Genomic DNA, 20,592 nt, shown 5'->3' on the forward strand with positions numbered 1-20,592 from the left:
ATTAGGAGACAAACAAAGATAAAACCCCCAAAAACAAAATAAAATTGAAAACAATAAAAAGTAAGAAAGAGGTTGCCTTGCACACATAGTGCACCACACTTCATCAGTTTACGACTCCCGGATTGATAATTAATGTAGCAATTTAGGACATACTGAATTGACTAAACAACCGTCAGTCCTTTTTCCAAGTCCACCTCCACGCAAATCTGATCACAGGAGAATAGGCCATCCTTCGGTTTAGAGTAGTCAATGTATTTCCCAAGAGAGTTCCCAATCAGTTGGAATGTCGCATCGTTCCAACAGTGGAGGGGGAGGTAAGGGAGTTTCACCCAAATGGAACCGAGGAAGGGACATCACAGTTGGGATTGAAACTGGGACTCCACCTATCCAAGTAGAGCCCCTGGGCCCCCATAAAATACGGGCCACTCCGAAAAACAAGGTCTCGGTCCAGACGATTTTCAAAGTAAAAAATGTAGAACCCTTTGCCACAGAAGGAGGAAATCACTCCCCCCTTGATCAGAGGATTCCAGTTCTTTTCAACCCATGCCTTAACAATACGTGGAGAGGGCCAAAGGCCCATGAACCACCTAATGAGGCCTCTATCAGCTAGTTGGAGAGCCCTCGAACAAGCTTGAGGTGTTGAAGAAAGTGTAACTAGGTTCGGTCTTCATAATGACACATTCCAATGTAAATGATGTAAATTGTATCTAGAAAAATATTTTGTAAATTTGAGTCATGGGTTTCATGCTCAAAATTATGTAGTAGTTCCCATTATGAGCTCTAGGCTAGGTGATAGTTTTGTGTCATTGATGTAAATATTACACTTGCAAATTGTATGTAAAAAGATGAGTTTATGTCTCCAAGATCAAGGGCAAAACCATGTTAATTGTCTCCTCCAAATGCAAGGCTAAAGGACCAACAATTCAGCATCAAGAAGACTTCCAAAATGATAATACAAGTTGACTTCAAGACATAATTATAGGTCGGATCATAGGTCGGCTTAAAGGCAACAATAGAAGGCTTTATATAGAGCCTACCTCCTTCCCATTTGAACACACATCTCACTCTCTTTAATTCGGTCAAGGAAAGAGCGAAGGAGTGCGAAGAAGTCCGCATTCTCTAGTGAAGGGAAGAGGAACAACTCGGTCACTTTCTAGGCCTGTTTTGGGTACTCTCTACCAAAAGTGTGAAGGAGAAACGATCCTCTTTTAGGGTTGCATCACAGTCCAAGTATATCACCTCTAAAGGGTTCAATTTTGATCTCCAAAATTTGATTTTTCTGCCTAGATAGAAGCTCCAAGTGTTGCGAAGGGATAGGAGGCTATGAGAGCCCTAGATCCACTCAAACATGCGAATAAGGAGCCATTTTCAGGTCTGCAACTAGGGCAGAAGTTATAGTCATCATCAAGAAGGTGTTTCATCTTGTTTGGGTCAAAATTTGAAGCATAGACATCACTCATTTTGTCCTCAAGGGAAGTGAGTTCCTAAGGAAGGTTAGAAGGGGAATATTATTTTCCACACATGCCCTAGTAAACACAATATTGTAGGTCTAATTTAGGACAACAAGATAGTCCTAATCTAGAGGGAAAATCACCCTTGTTTAAGGGCTCATTGTTGGGTGAAAAAGTTGTCTAGTAAGTGACCTTAATGCAAGAAAAACTTGGAGCGAAGAAGAAGGAATAAAAGAGCTGATCCTGGCACCTATAGTAGCTAATCTAATTCACTGTACAATGGTAAGAGGACAACAACAGCTAAAGGTACTTGCCTTGATCTTGGAGACACATCTGTCAAAGGGTCTTTGTCTAGGTCTTGGAGATCTTGTCAAGTGAAGATTCTATAAGAATATTTTCCATGGGTTTTCCTCTCAAGATCTTGGAGAGCTTTTACCCTGGCTGTTGCCTATATCTTGTGTTATTGTTCTTTTGTTTATTGTTCATGGTAGCTGGTTGATGAATTTAATGAACACACACATAAGGAAGAAATTGTTCGTATAAATAAAAAGTTAAAAAGGACTTCAAAAGTAGTTACCTAGATAGAGAAATCATTAACATATCAAAGCCCTATATTTCTCAACATGGTATCATAGGGAATGGTAGCACATCAAGGAATGGCTGACAAAGAACATTAAAGAAGAGGCAAGATAGTTTAAGTTGAAGCCAAAACAAGATCTAGATCTACATTCCAAAACCCTAGATCTATTAAAGGGAATGAAATATCTACTATTCTAAAGGTCAGATCTATAAGAGGAAGGAAAGAAGCATCATCACACTCCAGTTGAAGAGTAGATCCTCAAGGATAAGATATCAAGTTCCCTCACATTCAAGTTGAAGGACAAACATACAAGCTTCCTCAAGGAAACCATCCAAAGACAAGCTTCAAGGATCACCATATCAAGTAAGTATCTTATTTTATGACAAAAATTGATCTTGAAAAGATGTCCTCTTACAAGGAAAGCAATAAGTTAGTTGGGGTTTCCAACTTCCTTGCTTTGAAGAAGAGAACTGGCATCAACTTAAAAGAACAAGAAGTTATGGAACATGTGCAAAATAAAATTTATGTTCCTACTGATAGTTAAGAATTCTCCAAGTACAACAAGAATGAAATAAGAGCTCAAAATATTCTCATAGAATCTATCAAATACTCTTTCATTTGATATGCGACCAAACATGAAATAGCTAAGGAAATCTATGAAAAAATGATAGAACTATTCTCCGTCAACACTACAGGAGAAGGTATCTCTTTAAGAAATGAGTTGTACAAGATGAAAACCAATAAAGAAGAAGGTATAACTCTATATTTTATGAGGGTTTATGGAAAAAGGGATCAGTTAAGGGATCGTGGAGAAATCATGTTTGACCAAGAAATGACTACTATAGTGTTGAATGCACTACCTGAGGATTGGGAAACTTTACAACCAACATATGGGCTAGAAAGGAGGCATCCTCGCTCAATGATCTATGGTTGATATGCAAAGTGGAAGAAGCTAGATTGAAGGCCAAGGAAGACATTGCAGTTGGACCCAAGGAGCAAGCATTTGCTGCCAGGTTCAAGACAAAAGGGAAGTTCGGAAAATTTGAAAGGTCTGGTCACCAACAACACCCTAAGAAAGACATGTCAAAGATTCAGTACTTTGAATGTCACGCGTATGGAAATTATTGAAGAGATTGTCCTAAACGAAAGAAGAATGGTAAGAGGAAACATGAAGCAACACATGTCACCCAGGAAATACAAGACAATGAAAAGAAGCCGAAGAAGGATGAGCCACAGGATCTTTACTATGATTGAAAGATCACCTCCTACTTTCTTACATATATCTTAGTTGCATGATAGATTGCATAAGCATTTTGTGACATGTTGAAATTCATGGACATTCTTATGTAGTTTTCGGTAGTAGTTATTTAAAGGATGTATTGTTTGACTATGTACATTGTATTCTGTACCATACATAGAAAAACACTTGATGTATGAGGATATGTTGAATCATGAACTGTTAAAGTTATGATACAAGTGTGTTGTATAGGAATTTCTTTATGAAAGGAATCTAGAAGAGAGTGAAGTGCAAGTTGTAGAGAACCTTAAGATGAGAACAGTTTGGCTCTCTGAATCTCTGAAGGGTTTCACAGGCAAATATTCTCTTTAAGGAATTCAGGTTTATGAAATTCAGAATAATGGTACTAAGAGAAGAAGCAAGAGTCAAATCAACTCCGTTGCAGGTCAAAGATCCTTCAAGAAGTTTTCTATAAGAATCATGTTGTGATTCTAGACTGATGAGGTATGTATGTTATTGTATTTTAAGATATCATGTCATTTGTTTTTGGTATAGAAGATCTCTTCCTCTAGTTTGTGCAGGTGAACATATGACCTCATTTGAGACATGAGGTGGAGCTCTGCAGTAAAGAGGAAGAAAGAGATCCAAGAAGATACCATGAGCTTAAGAATTCAATATCCAAGAAATATGACATCTCCCGATAGAAGGCATGAAGCACTGTAAAAGAAGAAGAAGACCCTTTGACACTTGAACAACCTTGGAGATAGGAGCATGCAGGATATTGGCACAAGATGTCTCTAGAAAAGGTCACCACCAAAATGTAATATGTGATTTTTTTTGGTTTCTAACTTCTTGGAGAAGGTCTAGACATGTGTGTAGGTCCATGGAAAGAAGAGTTATGAAGGATGTCACAACCATGTTCCTTGTGATCTAAAGTAATCGCCGTTGAAGGAAAAGTGAATATAGATGGCCCTATGAAGAAAGCTCCAGATATAAAGCCAAGAAGGATACTTTTCAGGAAAGAAGGAATGACACGATGAAGAAAAGTGATGGATGGTTGGACCCTACATATGAGGAAAGTGATGACATCAAGGTTATGGATCATCAAGCAACTAGAAGACCCTATAAAGTGTCGATGTAAGAGTCCCTATTTGAGAGGGAGCTCTAGAAAGTTTCTATGAGGAAAGGAAATTGAACAAGTTTCTAAGTAAGGTGAAACTTGGAACTCATCCCTGGTTAAGAGGAAGAGTTAGACACGACATTCTTGTCTTCAGTTTGGAAGAAAGAATGGAGGATTGTATAGTCATCTGGCATCCAACACTCTTTGAGGATGTGGTAGGGCATCCAAGACAAGAGTGGGCAAGAGGATCAATATTTTTGAGGGATGGGAACCCAAGATGAGAATAGTCCTAGTAGGGCATACTCGGAGAACGCCCGGGTGGGTATGATCCTAAGAGAGACAATGATGATGTGTGTCTATCAGTCATTGGTCTCCCCAACATTGTGCTTTGATCTAAGTGAGAGAAGTCAAGGCCTTGCTATATGAAAACAATGTTGGTTGAAATGATGCTATAACAGATGGATTACAAATCCGATCTTCTTATGAGAGTTCTTCTGTGAACTTGAAAATTGTCCAAGTACCATGTGCGTATGAATGCCTCCCTAGTTAAGAGGGAGTGTTGAAGAAACTGTAACTAGGTTTGGTCTTCATAATGACACATTCCAATGTAAATAATGTAAATTGTATCTAGCAAAATATTGTGTAAATTTGAGTCACGGGTTTCATGCTCAAAATTGTGTAGTATCGCCCATTGTGAGCTCTAGGATAGGTGATAGGTTTGTGTCATTGATGTAAATATTACACTTGTAAATTGTATGTAAAAAGATGAGTTTTATCTCCAATATCAAGGGCAAAACCATGTTAAATGTGTCCTCCAAATGCAAGGCTAAAGGACCAGTAATTTTGCATCAAGAAGACTTCCAAAGTGATAATACAATTCGGCTTCAAGACAGAATTATAGGTCGGCTTAAAGGCAACACTAGAAGGCTATATATAGAGCCTACCTCCCTCCCATTCGAACACACATCTCACTCTCTCTAATTCGGTCAAGGGAAAGAGCAAAGGAGTGTGAAGAAGTCAGTGTTCTCTAGCGAAGGGAAGAGGAACAACTCGGTCACTTTCTAGGCTCCTTTTGGGTACTCTCTACCACACGTGCGAAGGAGAAACAATCCTCTTTTAGAGTTGCATCACAATCCAAGCATATCGACTCTAAAGGGGTCGATTTTGGTCTCAAAAGTTTGATTTTTCTGCCTAGATAGAAGCTCCAAGTGCTGCAAAGGGATAGGAGGCTAAGAGAGCCCTAGATCCACTCACACATGCGAAGAAGGAGCCATTTTCAAGTTTGAAACTAGGGCAGAAGTTACCGTCATCATAAAGAAGGTGTTTCATCTTGTTTGGGTCAAAATTTGAAGCATAGACATCACTCATTTTGTCCTCAAGGGAAGCAAGTTCCTAAGGAAGGCTAGAAGGGACATATTCTTTTCCACACTTGCCCAAGTAAAAACAACATTGTAGGTCTGATTTAGGACAACAATACAGTTCTGATCTAGAGGGCAAATCACCCTTGTTTACGGTCTCATTGTTGGGTGAAAAAGTTGACTATTTAGTGACCTCAATGCAATCAAAACTTGGAGCAAAGAAGAAGGAATAAAAGAGTCGATCCTAGCACCTATAATAGCTGATCTAATTCACTGTACAACAGTAAGAGGACAACAGTAGTAAGAGGACAACAATAACTAAAGGTACTTGCCTTGATCTTGGAGACACGTCAATCAAAGTGTCTTTGTCTAGGTATTGGAAATTCTATCAAGTGAATATTTTATAAGAAGATTTTCTGTGGGTTTTCCTCTCAAGGTCTTGGAGAGGTTTTGCCCTGGCTGCTGCCTATATCTTGTGTTATTGTTCTTTTGTTTATTGTTCATGGTAGATGGTTGATGAAGTTAATGAACACACACATAAGAAAGAAATTGTTTGTATAAATAAAAAGTTAAAAAGGACTTCAGAAGTAGTTACTTAGATCGAGAAATCATTAACATATCAAAGCCCTAGATTTCTCAACATGAGGGACATAGATATCAATTTTGGGGATATCATCAGCTTTCTTCACAAACTTAGAGTCCCCCTGCTTGCAGAATTTTAGGCCAAGGGCCACAAGAGAGATGAGCGCAACTATTTCCTCCTGCAGAGGCACCTTGGCAGCCTGCACAGGCACATCCAGAGAAGGTGTCAACATGCCCACCTCAAAGGCCGATAGGACCCCCTCCAACCAAAACTACAGAAGACGAGCGAAGGAGCATGTGGGAGGTGCTCAAGGAGGAAGGAATGCATGGTTGTGACTGTTAGTGTCAGTATTTTCATACTGCCATCAGTGATCAAAAATCCTCTTTTCATATCATATTAGGGTCCCATTCTAAAATTTTTGTCATTCCACTAGGTCGTCATGCAAAAATTGGTCACTAATGGTGGAATGAGGGTTTCCTTTACTCCTTTTAGAAATCTACCCCTTTCTGGCTCATTTCAACCTTGCTGAGTATCCATTGTCCATAAAGTTAATGAAATCATGCCATCACATCAGTCATGTCATCTTGAAATTCAGTCCTTCAAGGTCTCATTAAGTCTTTTAGGGTTTTTCAAGGTTTCATTAGGTCATTAGGGTTTCCAAGGTTCCAATAAAACTCCATTCCATTGCATAAGACTAGCAAGTAAAGGGTGATCAAATAACATCTCTTCACCATGTGAAGATGATTTGTAAAGAGAAATGCTTATTTCATCATGTAATTTTATGTGCACTATGTGTAATAAGTATTGTTCCTAAGCTGCCAACTCAATCTCTATATGCCAACTTCATTAACGAAAAGTCAAATTCAAAGAGTTCTCAAAGACCATAAAAAGATCAATTTGTCAAAGGAAATAGTCAAGCGAAAGGGTAATGTTTCAAACATTTAAGTGAATGCCAAAGGGAGTTTTATTTTCCCAAGGGTGTCCAAATCATCATTTTCCACAAGCACTAAACCCTAATTTCCTCTCCCACTGAGCTAGGGTTGGCTATGGAATCAAAGACATCTGAGCAGAGGAGGCCTAAGGGAGGTCATTTCAACAAGTATGAGGCCATTCCAACTCATAAACATCATACCTCCATCATTTTTCAAGAAGTCATTCCAAGGGACAAATCATTTGCCACATATATTGCCAATTTTCCTTCCAAGTATCTTTCCAACCAAAAAAAGATGAACCTTACACAAGTGAGAGAGGTTTTTGTCCATAATAATCCAAGGATGAAAAACCTCCTTCAGTTTTTACACATGTGTTATGGTTTTGGAGAAATGTCAAAACTACAGTTGCTACAAGAGAGTTGCTGCACTTTTGGAGTGACCTTAAGAAAATCAAATTTTCTCCTAGATGGAGTGTCCAAATGACTTGCTTGATGAGTCAAATGATAACTAGGTAGAAAGAGATTTCCAATGAGTTATCCTGGGCTCAATTTGGACACTAGGAAGACAGTAAAAATCAACCTGCAAGTTGGAGGGCGCATTTACCTTAAAGCGTTGTGTGTTTTCTAAGGGCGTTGTGCGCTTGTTAAGAGAGCGCGCATTTGACCAAATTGCTGCACATTCGCTCGAAAACATCTAGAGATCATCCAAAGAGCACTACATCATCTCCAAGCTTCAAAATGTATCACCATCATGCTCCAGCAAACAAGTAGGTTGAAATCATATCACTCCTCTCTTCCACAGTTGAACTATATGGTGGTTCATTGTGTTTTGGTGTCCTACTAAATTAAAAACCCTTGTAACATAATCCCATTCCTAAAATTCATTTTCTAGCATCCCACTACCATTACTACATTTCAAGACTACCCCTTGTTACCACCCTCATATCACACATCCTCATTTTGATCTCCTCAATTTCCTCACACCATTCCATACTCCCTACACCTACATTCCATTTCATCATCTCCTTAGGGTTTGACTCCAATAACTCATGGTAGAAGAAGAAAACAAAATCCATAGTGAGGAAGAAAGACAGGACAAGAGGCTATCTAAGTGAGGAGGGAGATTCATTAGACATGAGCCAACCAATACCAGAGAACTCATGGCATCTCCCATCACTCTGACATGCTTTAACTAGGGCAAAAATTGAAGCTGCAAAAGAGAAGATTGAAGCCTTGACCAAGCAAGAGGAGAAAAGGAGGCTAGACATTCTTGTCGAGGCATCACTCCATGCCTCAAACACATGATCATCCATCATCCCACCAATTTGGACAAGTTTTGAGCAAATTTTTGCAAGTTGTGAATTTCTGTGTTTTTTGAGGCATTTTTAGCACAGTGAAAAGGGTCAAACGCGCAACACCTAGGGCGCTGCACTCTTTTTGGGGCATCTAATGAGCAAAAGGTCAACATAATTGGATATAGAATAATGAAGAAATGCACCCTATGCATTTGATAAGCATTTGGAGACAAACATGTCAGTCAAAAAGGTCAAAAACCGCTAAAAAACCATGTTTCTGCCTCATTTCTGGCTTGGGCGCTGCGCGTTTGAACAATATTGGGAGAATCCATTTTTGGAGGGTAAAATCAAGTCCATTTTGAAAAATAAAGGTAGATCTGGAAAATAGATAGGATAAGCTTTCCACTGAGCTATCCTGGGCTCAATTTGGACATCGGGAAGGCAATCAAAATCAACCTGTAAGATGGAGGGCGTGTTTGACACAGAGAGGGCGCATTTGACCAGTTGCCTGATTTTCCACTGTTTTTCCCTAGATTTGATTTTCATCTTGGGAAATCAACTTTTTATTGATGTAATTCACGATGTAAATGTAATTATGGTCTTTTTACTATTACCTAAGGTAAATACATTAGGTAAATAGACTCCATGAGGTGTAATGAATCAATTTCATTGTAATTAGGGATGAGTCGCTTGGACCATCCTACAAGTTAGTTATCGGTCCAGAGTTTTGTGTAATATCTTCCTCACCTCATGGATTCGACCCCTAAGGATGAGGGGAAGTGGTTTTCATGTCTATTTAGTCCCTTTCTTCACCATAGAGAAGGGTTGGAATCAGTTGGATGTTTGGCTATTGATTAGAGACACTAATGTAATCAATATTTGGCAGAATTTAATGAATGAGTTTCAACTATTTTGATGGAATACCTGTGGTATGGAATTTTGACTTAGTTTCTTATTATGTTGCATATGTTTGAATGTTTTGTACTCCCATATTTCACTTCACTTCTATTTTATGTTGATATTCAAGTTAATGAGCAGAATACATCTTACATGCTCTGTTTTGGGGAAATATTCATAGTTTGTCTAGTTTCTTCAGTTTAGAAAGAATACATGCTTGTCTTGCTCTTTCTAGCACCTCACCGGTCTTATCCATCTCACTTCAGAACCTTAAAGTGTTTGAGTGCCTACCTACCTTGCTCCATCAGATGTATGCAATCATACCCTCATTTTCCCTGACCTAGTCTTTTTGACCTAATCCTCTTCCAACAACCCCACCAAATCAAATCAAACAACCTCTGCACATCATACCCTCATTTTTCCCGACCTAGTCTTTTTGACCTAATCCTCTTCCAATAACCCCACCAAATCAAATCAAACAACCTCTGCACATCATACCTAGCCTAAAACCCTAATCCATCCAGCCCTTTTGGCTGTGATCCTTTGGAGAGAGTCCTCCCTGGCTTGGTAGGGCTAGCAACCAAGTCAAAAGGTTGGTCTGTGGTTACCTCAACTAGACTCTTCTCAGTCTTGGAGATCTGAAGGAGTGATAACAATGACAACCAAGCTGACACAAGAGACGTGCAAAGGTACAGGGACTCCAAGCCAAGTGACACGACCTCAACAGATGCTGACAAATAGGAGAAACTCAGAGCCAGACAAAAGAGCCAAACCCACCTCCGAAAGAGGTAGAGAGGCAGGGATAGCGAGCCAAACGAGCTCACCCCCAACAACTGCGGTCAGACAATAAACGACAACAGGAATTGAAAAGAAAAATAGTCCAGGGGGCACAGATGCCATGGGTGCCAAACTCCAACCAAACTCGTGTCAAGCTGCCATGGGTGCCAAACTCCAGCCAAGAGGCATATTCTCTTTTTTCTCTTGCAGAGATATTATCAAAATTTTACTACATTGAACAATAACAATTACTATTTATAATATGGATGGATTCATATAATCCTTGACTATTTTATATATTGCCATAATACAAATATGATTATGCACGTGCTCAGAATCTCCCATAGTATATGACTTGGTGGAGTCCCCAATAACCTTAAGACCATTCTCATTCCATAACTCCAGTAGAAGACTGAGGAGTTTGACCAATATAAGTATGCCAATACCTTGTATAGAACTAGCATCAAAGAGAGGATGCGAGGGATTCAAACCCAACAAACTATGGTCTAGAAAACAATGTTCCCAAAAAAGCTACCAATATCATGCAAGCCATTACCAACCTTGTGACCCTCCCAAATCTCAAGATTGATAGAAACCTCATAAGGAATTTTCACCTCCCGATGACAAGGAGAGTAAGGATGATGGCAGTTCATCAACACATGTCCCACCATGTGGCATCTATAACAATGAAAAGGTATATCCAAATAATTTAGAGTTTAAGAACAAGAATGATTACCATTTATAATTTGGAAGGATTCATATTCAACACCACAATACACATATGATTCTCCATGAACTTGGAATCTCGCACAATATATGACTCTGTGGAGTCCCCAATAGACTTAAAACCATTCTCATTCCATAATTCTAGTTGAAGATTGAGAAGTTTAACTAATATAGGCATGTCAATACCTTGCATAAAACTTGCATTGAAGAGTGGATGCGGGGGATTCAAACCCAACAATTGTGATCTAGAAATCACCATTGCACTAATATTCTTATTGCATCTTCCTTAGACTAGAAAATGAAACCAAGCCACCCCCTTGATAAATAGTGACAAATGGGACCATAACCCAAAACAAACACCTATAAATATTGAATCCATGAACCAAGATGTACTAGCTTGATTCTCCATCATAAGAACTTCCCAACTAGAGTTTTGTGAAGAAACTCACCAACACGGGATATCTCATTGTCCTTACCATCCGTCAACAAGATATTACTCCCTTTGGATTGAATGGATTTCTTCCACTTATGACCCTTTTGTAGATTGATAGGCCTGAGGATAGGATCAGATAACTCCTCTAGCCCTAAACTAGAGCCAATGAAACAACCACCCTCAGTGACGTGCAAAAAAAAATGTAGAGTTGAATTGTAATGACAAACCATAATCTACGGGCCAATGAAAGGGTTGACAACTTGAAAAAAAGTTTTCCACATTAGTGCCCTCATAATGAGGCATGAATGAAAACTCTGAGAGCACATATATGTCTTGAGACGAGTTTCCCAATTCCCCATCGCCAAGCAAGGCTTTGTGAGAAGCACATGGATGGGAAGAGCTCAAATCTTATGTGGCATGAAGAGAAAACCCCAAATTAAACCCACGATGGCCATTCGAGTTGAGTGACTAAGATTGCATTCTTTCTTCCCTAAAAAATATTTAATCTTCATATAGAGAATCCTCTGAATAGTCCACCATTTAAACATTACCATCAATAAAACGAGGACTACAACTATAAGCTAATCTATCCATCATTAAGAAACTTGATAATAATAACTCCAAAACTCTCATTCACCATTGTAAAAAAACCCCTTACAAAAATTCACCATTTAAACATTACCATCAATAAAAAGAGAACTACAACTATAAGCTAATCTATCCATCATTAAAAAAACTTGATAATAATAACTCCAAAACTCTCATTCACCATTGTAAAAAAAAACACTTACAAAACCGTAAATCATCCCCAAAAGTGAAAAAGAATAACTTTATAAATATAAATATATTCATGCTTTCTAAACGATCTACTTATTATTAAATTATATATATAAAACATCTTTATGTTTTAGAATTGTTTAACTTTAATTTTTTATTTTCTCCATTTCTAAAAACAATTATACTACAAATCCATTTCTAAAAACAATTATACTACAAATCCTTTACAAATTAAGAGGCAACTTTTTACCACATACAATTTAATACATTTAACTCTTCCACTCATATTTAGCAAATAAAAGTGGAATCCAATGAACCTCCAACGCCCTTTTGTTAGCTGGTAGAGTTCTACCTCGGAAGGAAATGGAAGTCCCCACGAGAACATAGCTTAGTCATTTTTTCAAAAAATGTTGTGAAAGCGGCAAGTGAAAACCCAGAGATCGACAACAGGGTTACCTAGCCGCATTTTCAGCGAGCAAAGGCACGCCAGGAAACGAAAAGAGGAGCAAGCGAAAATGTCGAAGAGGATGAAGATAATTCCATTGGTGATAATGGGGTGTGGAGGAGTTGGTCGGCAGCTGATTCACCACATTGTCAACACAAGAGAGTTGCATGCCTCTCAGGTTCCGTTACCTCACCTCCTCTAGCCATTAGCTTTACACTTCTGTGTTGGCGATGTGAACAATTAGTTGGTTGAAGCTCTCTGTCCCTCTCTTTTCTTCAACATTAGAGGGTGGAGGGGTTGTAGACAAAGCAAAAAACGACTGTAGACGATCTGTATAAGATCCTAGAAGTTAATTTCGTGAATATTTTGGGATTCCAGAGAGCAGAACTTGCTCCTGCTGGAAATATATCAATAAAGATCCCGATTTTCAGAACGAATAATCATTGTCACAACTAACCACACAAGTGGATTAAAAGATAATAAGTAATCTTAATTCTAGAGATCAAGTTTTAAAACCATTTTAACAGCAATCATTCTAAATATATATTTATAGATAATTTGTAAGGCTAGACCATCAAAATCAACAATTTTCAACTCATCACTCTAATCGAACTAATTGAAATCATCTTTGTATCATTGTCTTACTGGATTGAAGAAAAACATGATGCTCTGTAAAGAGATTTTCACATGAATAGGAGTGTGAACAGTTGAATTATTCAAGGGCAACTCTGGTTTGAGTCAACCATGTGGGTCGCTTAATACCCAACATGGACAATTTTGACATTTTGATAGAGTTATACAAATTCTGGTTTTGTAATCATTCGACATTTAAATTAAAGTGAACTGAAAGGGCAAAACTCCATATAGAGGAGTCAATTATTATTATGTTATCTACTTTGGGGAAGCCCTAGATTCTGTTTTTTGAAAAGTGGGGCGATTCTTAATCTTAATATTCGCAAACGCTGAATGAGGCAAAGGGGGGTTCATGTAATCTGACCAGACGGACAAGTACACACAACCTTATCCATCTTGTAACCACGGATACTAAGAGTGTAAAGGAAAATATTGAGAAATGCTTGAGCTCCGAATACTGTCCGTGGAATAATACGTCCAAACACTTTTTGTTAAAGCCGACTTGCCTTAATGAAATTCAATTATCAAAACCCATCTCAAGCAACAAGGGAGAGGCATCCATCCATTCTGACATCTACACATCCACGTGCATTATAAACGTAAGCAACAGAAGACGTGGTTTGTACTAAGTCTTCAAGACACAACGCTTCCATTGGGAACAAATGTGTGAAATGCAGTACTACGTCTTTCCACTCGAATAGAGTGAGAAATGTGATTTTGAGAGTGTTCTACTTCCGAAACTGTGAAACTGTGTGTGAGGGCTGATTGACCATAGACCTAAAAACTATGTGTGTGGATTTTGCCTGGAAAATTGGACCTCCATCAATGTGGCAGTAGCGATTCCTTTGTTATCACGTGCCAACTCTTTATGTCTATGATCTATCCCAAAAGACCTATTTGAGACATTGAGAACAAAGAATTGACATATCTATCCACGGTGACCTAGTAGGTAGTAGCTATGTTTGTTGATGATCGATCCACCCATATGACAAAAGGAATCTAGCAAGGAGTAAATCCCCTCAATAGTGGTAGTTGACAAGAAGTTGATTCAGAGATCCACATAGATGAAGTTGGAACAAAAGAGGAGGTTGGTGAGATCACTTATAGAGCACTTGTTATTCCATTATTTCGAAGGATAATTTGGTAGCTTGAACTGAAGTCGAGGAAGAACATTCCAAACAGAAGGGTGCATATATTCTTGTTCCACCCATTGCATTATGGACTAGCAGGCCAATTGTAGAGTCCTGAAGTAGAAGTACGATAATGTGGTTGTGGGTTTTGTGTATGCTTTCCAAAAGAGCACCTAAAACTGTTGCACCTTGGACTCCATTGAATAGAAAGAGTAGAGGATGTATCCTATTCATTGCATGGTTTTAAAAACCGGAACTGGGCATCGAACTGGTCACCTATCTAATTGTGGTTTGAACTGGAACTGGATCAAAATGGATCGAACCAAATTCAATAAATTGGAATTGAAAAAAAATACACAAAAATACTTATTTTTAAGATTACAAACCATGATTCCAAACTATTAGAGACAAATATGGATATTCTTCTCATCTATATACCATGTGAGGGTGCATATATCAATATGGCACTGTGTGCAATACATATCAATGATATCATCAACAAAATATATAACCGATGAGGCTCTAAATAGCCTCTAGAGTCCAAATTTAAAAAACAATGCTAAAATTCAAGCTACTAGGCCACTAGCCTACTACAAGTACAAAGCAGTGTTTTCAAAAATGGTCGGCTCGGAACCGTCTCTGCCGAGTTGGTCCAAGCCAGACCCCCCAGCTATGACCTGGCCTAGGAAATGATTCGGTCGACCGGGTTAATACCGAGCCGGCCGGGTTGTCTAACAACTCGGCTGGCTCTTAACAGTTAATACACTCCTAATATATACAATATGTGCATATAATTAATAGGAAAAAAGTATGTTAGAAGGATTATATGAATATCGATTAGTAGCTAAAAGTGGCTAATGGGATTGTGAAGGTACATTATAATACTACATCTATTTCAGATTCAACATAGAAGTTAACAGATTAGTGCCTAAATCAGCTATGAGATGATGAAGGATTAGTGCCTAAATCAGCCCAAGCCATCAGTCTTCCTAAAGAGTACATAGTCATACTAATCTCCCAAGATTCACTCCAGAATCACTGCAATCTATGGAGAATAATTATCAAAAATAAACAAGCATGAAGCATAGCACCATAGATCATGCTTTGGAATTCAACTTATAGTATCTTTAAATTTGCAATGATTGATTCAATCTAGTCGAACATAATCAACCATGCCCTTGCATTATTGTGACACTTGGAACCTTTGAACGCAATACAATACAAGAATCAAAGGACATGGCAAGTCTGTGGTTATTAGTCAAATTATGATTAATTGCTTGTTTAAAGTTTAGTACAGTGCACTGGGTGCCATTTTGATATAATGGATATATTCATGAGCCTACTTTGATCATATGTTGTCTTCTATCTAGATTCTATATTCTAATGCTGTGTGTTTGGAAACATGAATGAAAATCTTTAAAATTATGTTTTTTTATTAAAAAAAATATTTAATGTATTTTTTACAACGACCGACTCATTGAAATTGAGCCGACTGAGTCATTGAAATCGAGCCGACCGAGTCGATACCGAGTCGGAGTCGGAGTCGGAATCGACCCTCGGCTGAGTCGGAGTCCGAGTCGGAGTTTTAAAACATTGCAAAGTACAAACTCGAACTCAAACTCAAAACACAAATAATTGATCAACATGATACCTCATCAAACTCATCACCACTACTAGAGATGGGATCATCAACAGGAGCTACATAAACATCATCTGGGTCAAAGTTTGAGGACTCCTCACACTCCTCTCCAACCTCAATAGCAATACTAGGCCTAGTAGAACTAGAAGCACAAGTTGGTTGAGTTGCACGACTACTGCTCCCCTCACCAATACCATGTGCCATGCTTGGTCTTGGTGGTTCGCTTCCTCCAGCTACTGGTTCAACTACCAGATCTGCATTGGGATCAACACCCCCAACTCCATGGCATCAATATCAAAATCAACATCAAACTCAACTGGATGAGTCTCCTCCACCCATTCTGAAGATGGATCAATATCATCCAACACAATGGGATCTGTATTAGGTCTTTTGTTCAACAACTGGTTGCGCCTTAGTCGAAGGTTGTACTGCACGAAGACAAGATCATTCAATCGTTTTGTTCCAAATGATTTCTCTTCTTTGTGTGAATCCATTCAAAAATAGACCAATTGCGCTCACACCCAGAAGCACTACAAGTTTGGTTGAGAACTCTAACTGCAAACTTTTGCAGTTGAGGGCATTGGCTTCCAAACGACTCCCACCAATGTGCTACAAAGACAAAGACTAGAGTTAGTTCATTTTTCAACAATTTAGATGGTAAGTTTGAACTTTGAACAATTTACAAAATACAAATTACAACTTCAATTTTAAACAATTGAACTTCACAAAAAAAGACACAAATAAATTGGAATTGCTTACCTAGTTGATCCACATCTCTTGCAATCTTTGCTAGATTTTTGCCAAATGTGCCTGTGGCCCTAGAGAAAGCAATGAGTTGTTGATGTATTTCCAATTGTTGCAACTCATCAGGTACCATGCGCTCCAAGCACTCATACAACCCATCTCTGACCTCCCCAGTATGATCTTCTCCTAGCTTAGCTTTATAATGATACTTTGGGTTCAGGAAATACCTAGCTGCATGTATAGGACGATGGAGTTGATTGTTCCATCTGTTATCAATGATCTCCCAAATAGGCCCATATTTACCTACTCTGTCTTTGTAGGCTGCCCATATCTACTCCTTTGCCTGATCCATAGCCTCATAACTCATAGATGTAGCCCATGGCCAATTTTTCTCCATCCACCAATTATAACACCTTAACAAGGGGCTCACCAATTTTCACAACCCCTGCTGATTTTTTCCAAAAAGTGTTGTCAAAAACTTTCTTTTTGGTGTCTTTTCCATTTGTTCTATGAGCCCATCGAGATGAATTCCATTCATCACTAGAAAACATTTTCTTCAAGTTTTGTTGTTGGGAAGTGAGAGATTGCAATGTGAGGAAGTGAGTTGCAAATCTTGTGATGGCGAGCCTGTTGACCCTACTGCCTACACCTACCTACAAGTCAGTGAGAAAAGCCTTCAACCCCACAAGGTGTGGTTGGTGGCAAGGAACTCAGAGAAGGGTCTGTCACACTAATCTCGACTCTCTCCATTTGAGCTATCTACTAGGTTAGCTAAGGGAGGTGGTCCCTAATGAAAAGTTAATTTAAAAAGGATGTGAGTTTCTAGGAGAATTGTTAGAGTTAAATAGATTATCTCTTTAAGATTTATAAGCAAAAAATTGATATGAGCAATAACCATCATAAGATAAGCATCAAATACATAAACAACCAGTGCCTTCCAAGTATTTGCTCTTTAAGAAATGAAATTGTATTTTGCTTAAAATGAAGTGAAATGCTTTCAAATGGAAAGCCAAAATAAACCTGAAAAGTGAAACACTAAATTGTTAGCACAAGATATTATAAATGCTTTCAAGATGAATAAGTCTACAAATCAAAGCATGGAAACTATCTTGCTCAAAATGATACAAAAATAACTCAAATGTTAGACCAAAATGACAACAAAGTATGTTACAAAAATAATCTACAAGAGGCTAGGCCAAAGAGTATGAGCAAACTCTCCTCTTTGACTAGCCATGACTTAGCTCTTTGAAATAGCCAGATATTGATAAATGAAGTACAATACGTAAAAAATAATTTTTTCCAAGTTTGATATTTTGATGCAAGAAATAAAAGCTTTAAGAAACTTGAAAGAATCCTTGCAAGACACAAATAAGATATAGATAAGACTTTGGAATTCAAAACATGTGGGTTCTCCTTGAATATTTTTCAAGAATGGGTTGATTCCTCTGAGAATTTCCCCTCACGCTTGAAAAACTTAACCAAATAATGATTCATTTACAAAACTTCACCAAATTATTAAATCGACATGAAATTAAATAAGTATAGTGGAAAGAATTCCTAGAGATACATTTATTATTCAATAGAAGATTTCTTTTCCTAAAGCAAATAATTAATTCTTATGCCAATATGACAACTATATACTAACATAACTTGAAACAAGCATGAAAGAAATAATGACATGAGAAAATAAATAGAAGCATAACAACAAGTCAAGAATTTACCACACATGCAAGGAGAAGAACACCATCACGCTTTACCCCAAAGGCTGTTGTATTATATTCCAAGTAGTGAATACAATCCCGCAGAGTCTTCTCAAGCACAATAGCTCGTATTACATGATACAATATGAGAGCCCATGGCTTTTATTATATAGAGAGTTGGGAGCAAAGTCCAATGAAGAATGACACTGACAAATGGCATTGGAGTCAATCCCAATGTAGAAGTGTTTAAACAAGTGGCATGAGGTGACAATCCCAAAGAGAAATTCGAATTTGTTGAATGGAGCTCCAATGCCAAGTGTAAAAATCGATTTTTGACAAGTGAACACCATTTTCTTCTTCCCTTATGTGCCAAATTCGAATTTTATGATGAAATGACAAGTGTATATGGGTGATAACCCATGTGGGGACAATTTCCCACAAAAATCTCCACCAAATATTCTCCCAAATGTGCATTAACTTCACAAATTCGAATTTCCAAGTAAGCAACTTTCTCATTTAATGCCAGAAATTCGATTTTATTTGAGCACGTCCTTTCCTTAATTTTAGGAGTCCACATTACTTTGGGACTTCACTTTAACTCTCCCATAATTTTCCACCTCATTTCCACAACATTTAGCATGTGTGGATATTTATTTTTCTCCATTTATTTAATTTTTGGCTTAATTAATTGTCAGATTTCCCACTAAACTTAGGAAAAGTGGGTTTTGAGAGTTAAAAACACATTTTTAACCCCTCAAAGTGTGTCATAGTAGAAAGTTGAGGGCGAGAGTTGCAAATTTCATTACTCATACCCCATACAACTTCTCTAGACATCACTGATTACATTACAAATACAATTTTATTAGCAATTTCCGCAGTGCGGAAAATCTAAAAAATAAAAAAAATGACTACCTAGACCTAACCAAATTCCATGAAATTTTTTGTGTGATCTAGTATGGTAATATACACAAACTCTAGACACTAAGATGTGTTAGGGGCTCAACCTTTAAACCGTCACCCCGGCTTTGGGGTAAAATGTGAGTGAAAAAACCCAAAAAATTATCCGCTTTTGAAAAAGAAGGGATAATTAACGAGATAAAAAAACACTTCAAGATGTACTCATTTGCTGATTAAGTCCCAACATTCTAAGCTTGTTACAGACTCAAAAACTTATCATTACTAGTATCACTTATTACAATTCCCCGCAGGGTGTGGAATCTAGGTACAAGAAATATGATGAGAAGATAGAAGTAGAGTTAAAAAACTCTGTTGACTGATGATATATGATGGTACAAGTGTTCTCTGGATCATCCTTGGGCATGGAGTCTTCATATAATCATCAGGTGCCACTCTAGTGGTCAACATTTGGATCCATATGGGGATCCGTGCTAGATATGAAGTGATAGTGTGCAAGAACCTGGAATCTACATCCACCGACAAAAGACATATATCAGTAGTATCCATTCAAAATATCATAAAATGAAATAAAGTATAGAAACGAAGAAATGAAAATTTATTCTAAGAGCATAAATGACAATTTATTCTTGAAATAAAACTAATTAAACAAAAATGACAAGGGATAAGGTTAGAAATATGATACAAAAAGATGCCCCATAGCATCAGATGTCTTTAATGAAGTTCATGCTGAGAACCTGCTTACTTTCAGGTAGATCCATGGGTTGTTTTTCTGATGTGCCCTATCCAATTCTAAATATTTGAGGACTTTGATCAATCCCAACACTGTGTTGTACATGGCCATCATATTTACCAAATCCTTTTCGCTTTTTTCTTTTATTCTTAATAGATTGTGATGTTGATGTTGAGGTGATCAAAGTAGGCCTTTTTGCCCGATTTTGAAGATGCTCTAATGGAAAATTCAAAGTATCCAAGACTTCTTTGACTTGCCTTTGTCCATTTTGCTTCTGCTCTGACATGGGTGATGGATCAATCTCATAAGTATAAACTTGATTCCCCTTAGTTTCCTTGCTATCCAAGTCTCCATCAATTAACCATTTTTCAATGGAGTAAATGACCTCCTCATAATGAGATGAAGATTGCTTCAGTGGACCAGGAGGCTTATGATTTGTTTCTTTGTTCTCTTCCCATTCGTCATTTAACCTAAGTTGGAATTTTTGT

At 37.9% G+C, this 20,592-nt stretch overlaps 1 protein-coding gene across 4 annotated transcripts in view; it reads left to right on the plus strand.

Annotated features, from left to right (window-relative positions):
* The first annotated feature begins 12,465 nt into the window (after positions 1–12,465).
* Positions 12,466–20,592, plus strand: part of LOC149168732 (uncharacterized) — a 391,641-nt gene continuing 383,514 nt past the window's right edge. For 2 of the 4 annotated variants that reach the window (XM_089428395.1, XM_089428396.1), the window contains exon 1: positions 12,466–12,788. In XM_089428395.1, coding sequence (XP_089284521.1) covers positions 12,681–12,788 — 108 coding nt within the window. In that variant the 5' untranslated portion in view covers positions 12,466–12,680. The remainder of the gene's footprint in view (positions 12,789–20,592) is intronic. The other 2 variants (XM_089428393.1, XM_089428394.1) reach the window with 1 other exon arrangement.

This window comes from Pinus tabuliformis, chromosome 4_2 (genome assembly GCF_031772625.1).
Source record: "Pinus tabuliformis cultivar Carrire ecotype Pingquan chromosome 4_2, CPIR1, whole genome shotgun sequence".
NCBI classification, from domain to species: domain Eukaryota; kingdom Viridiplantae; phylum Streptophyta; class Pinopsida; order Pinales; family Pinaceae; genus Pinus; species Pinus tabuliformis.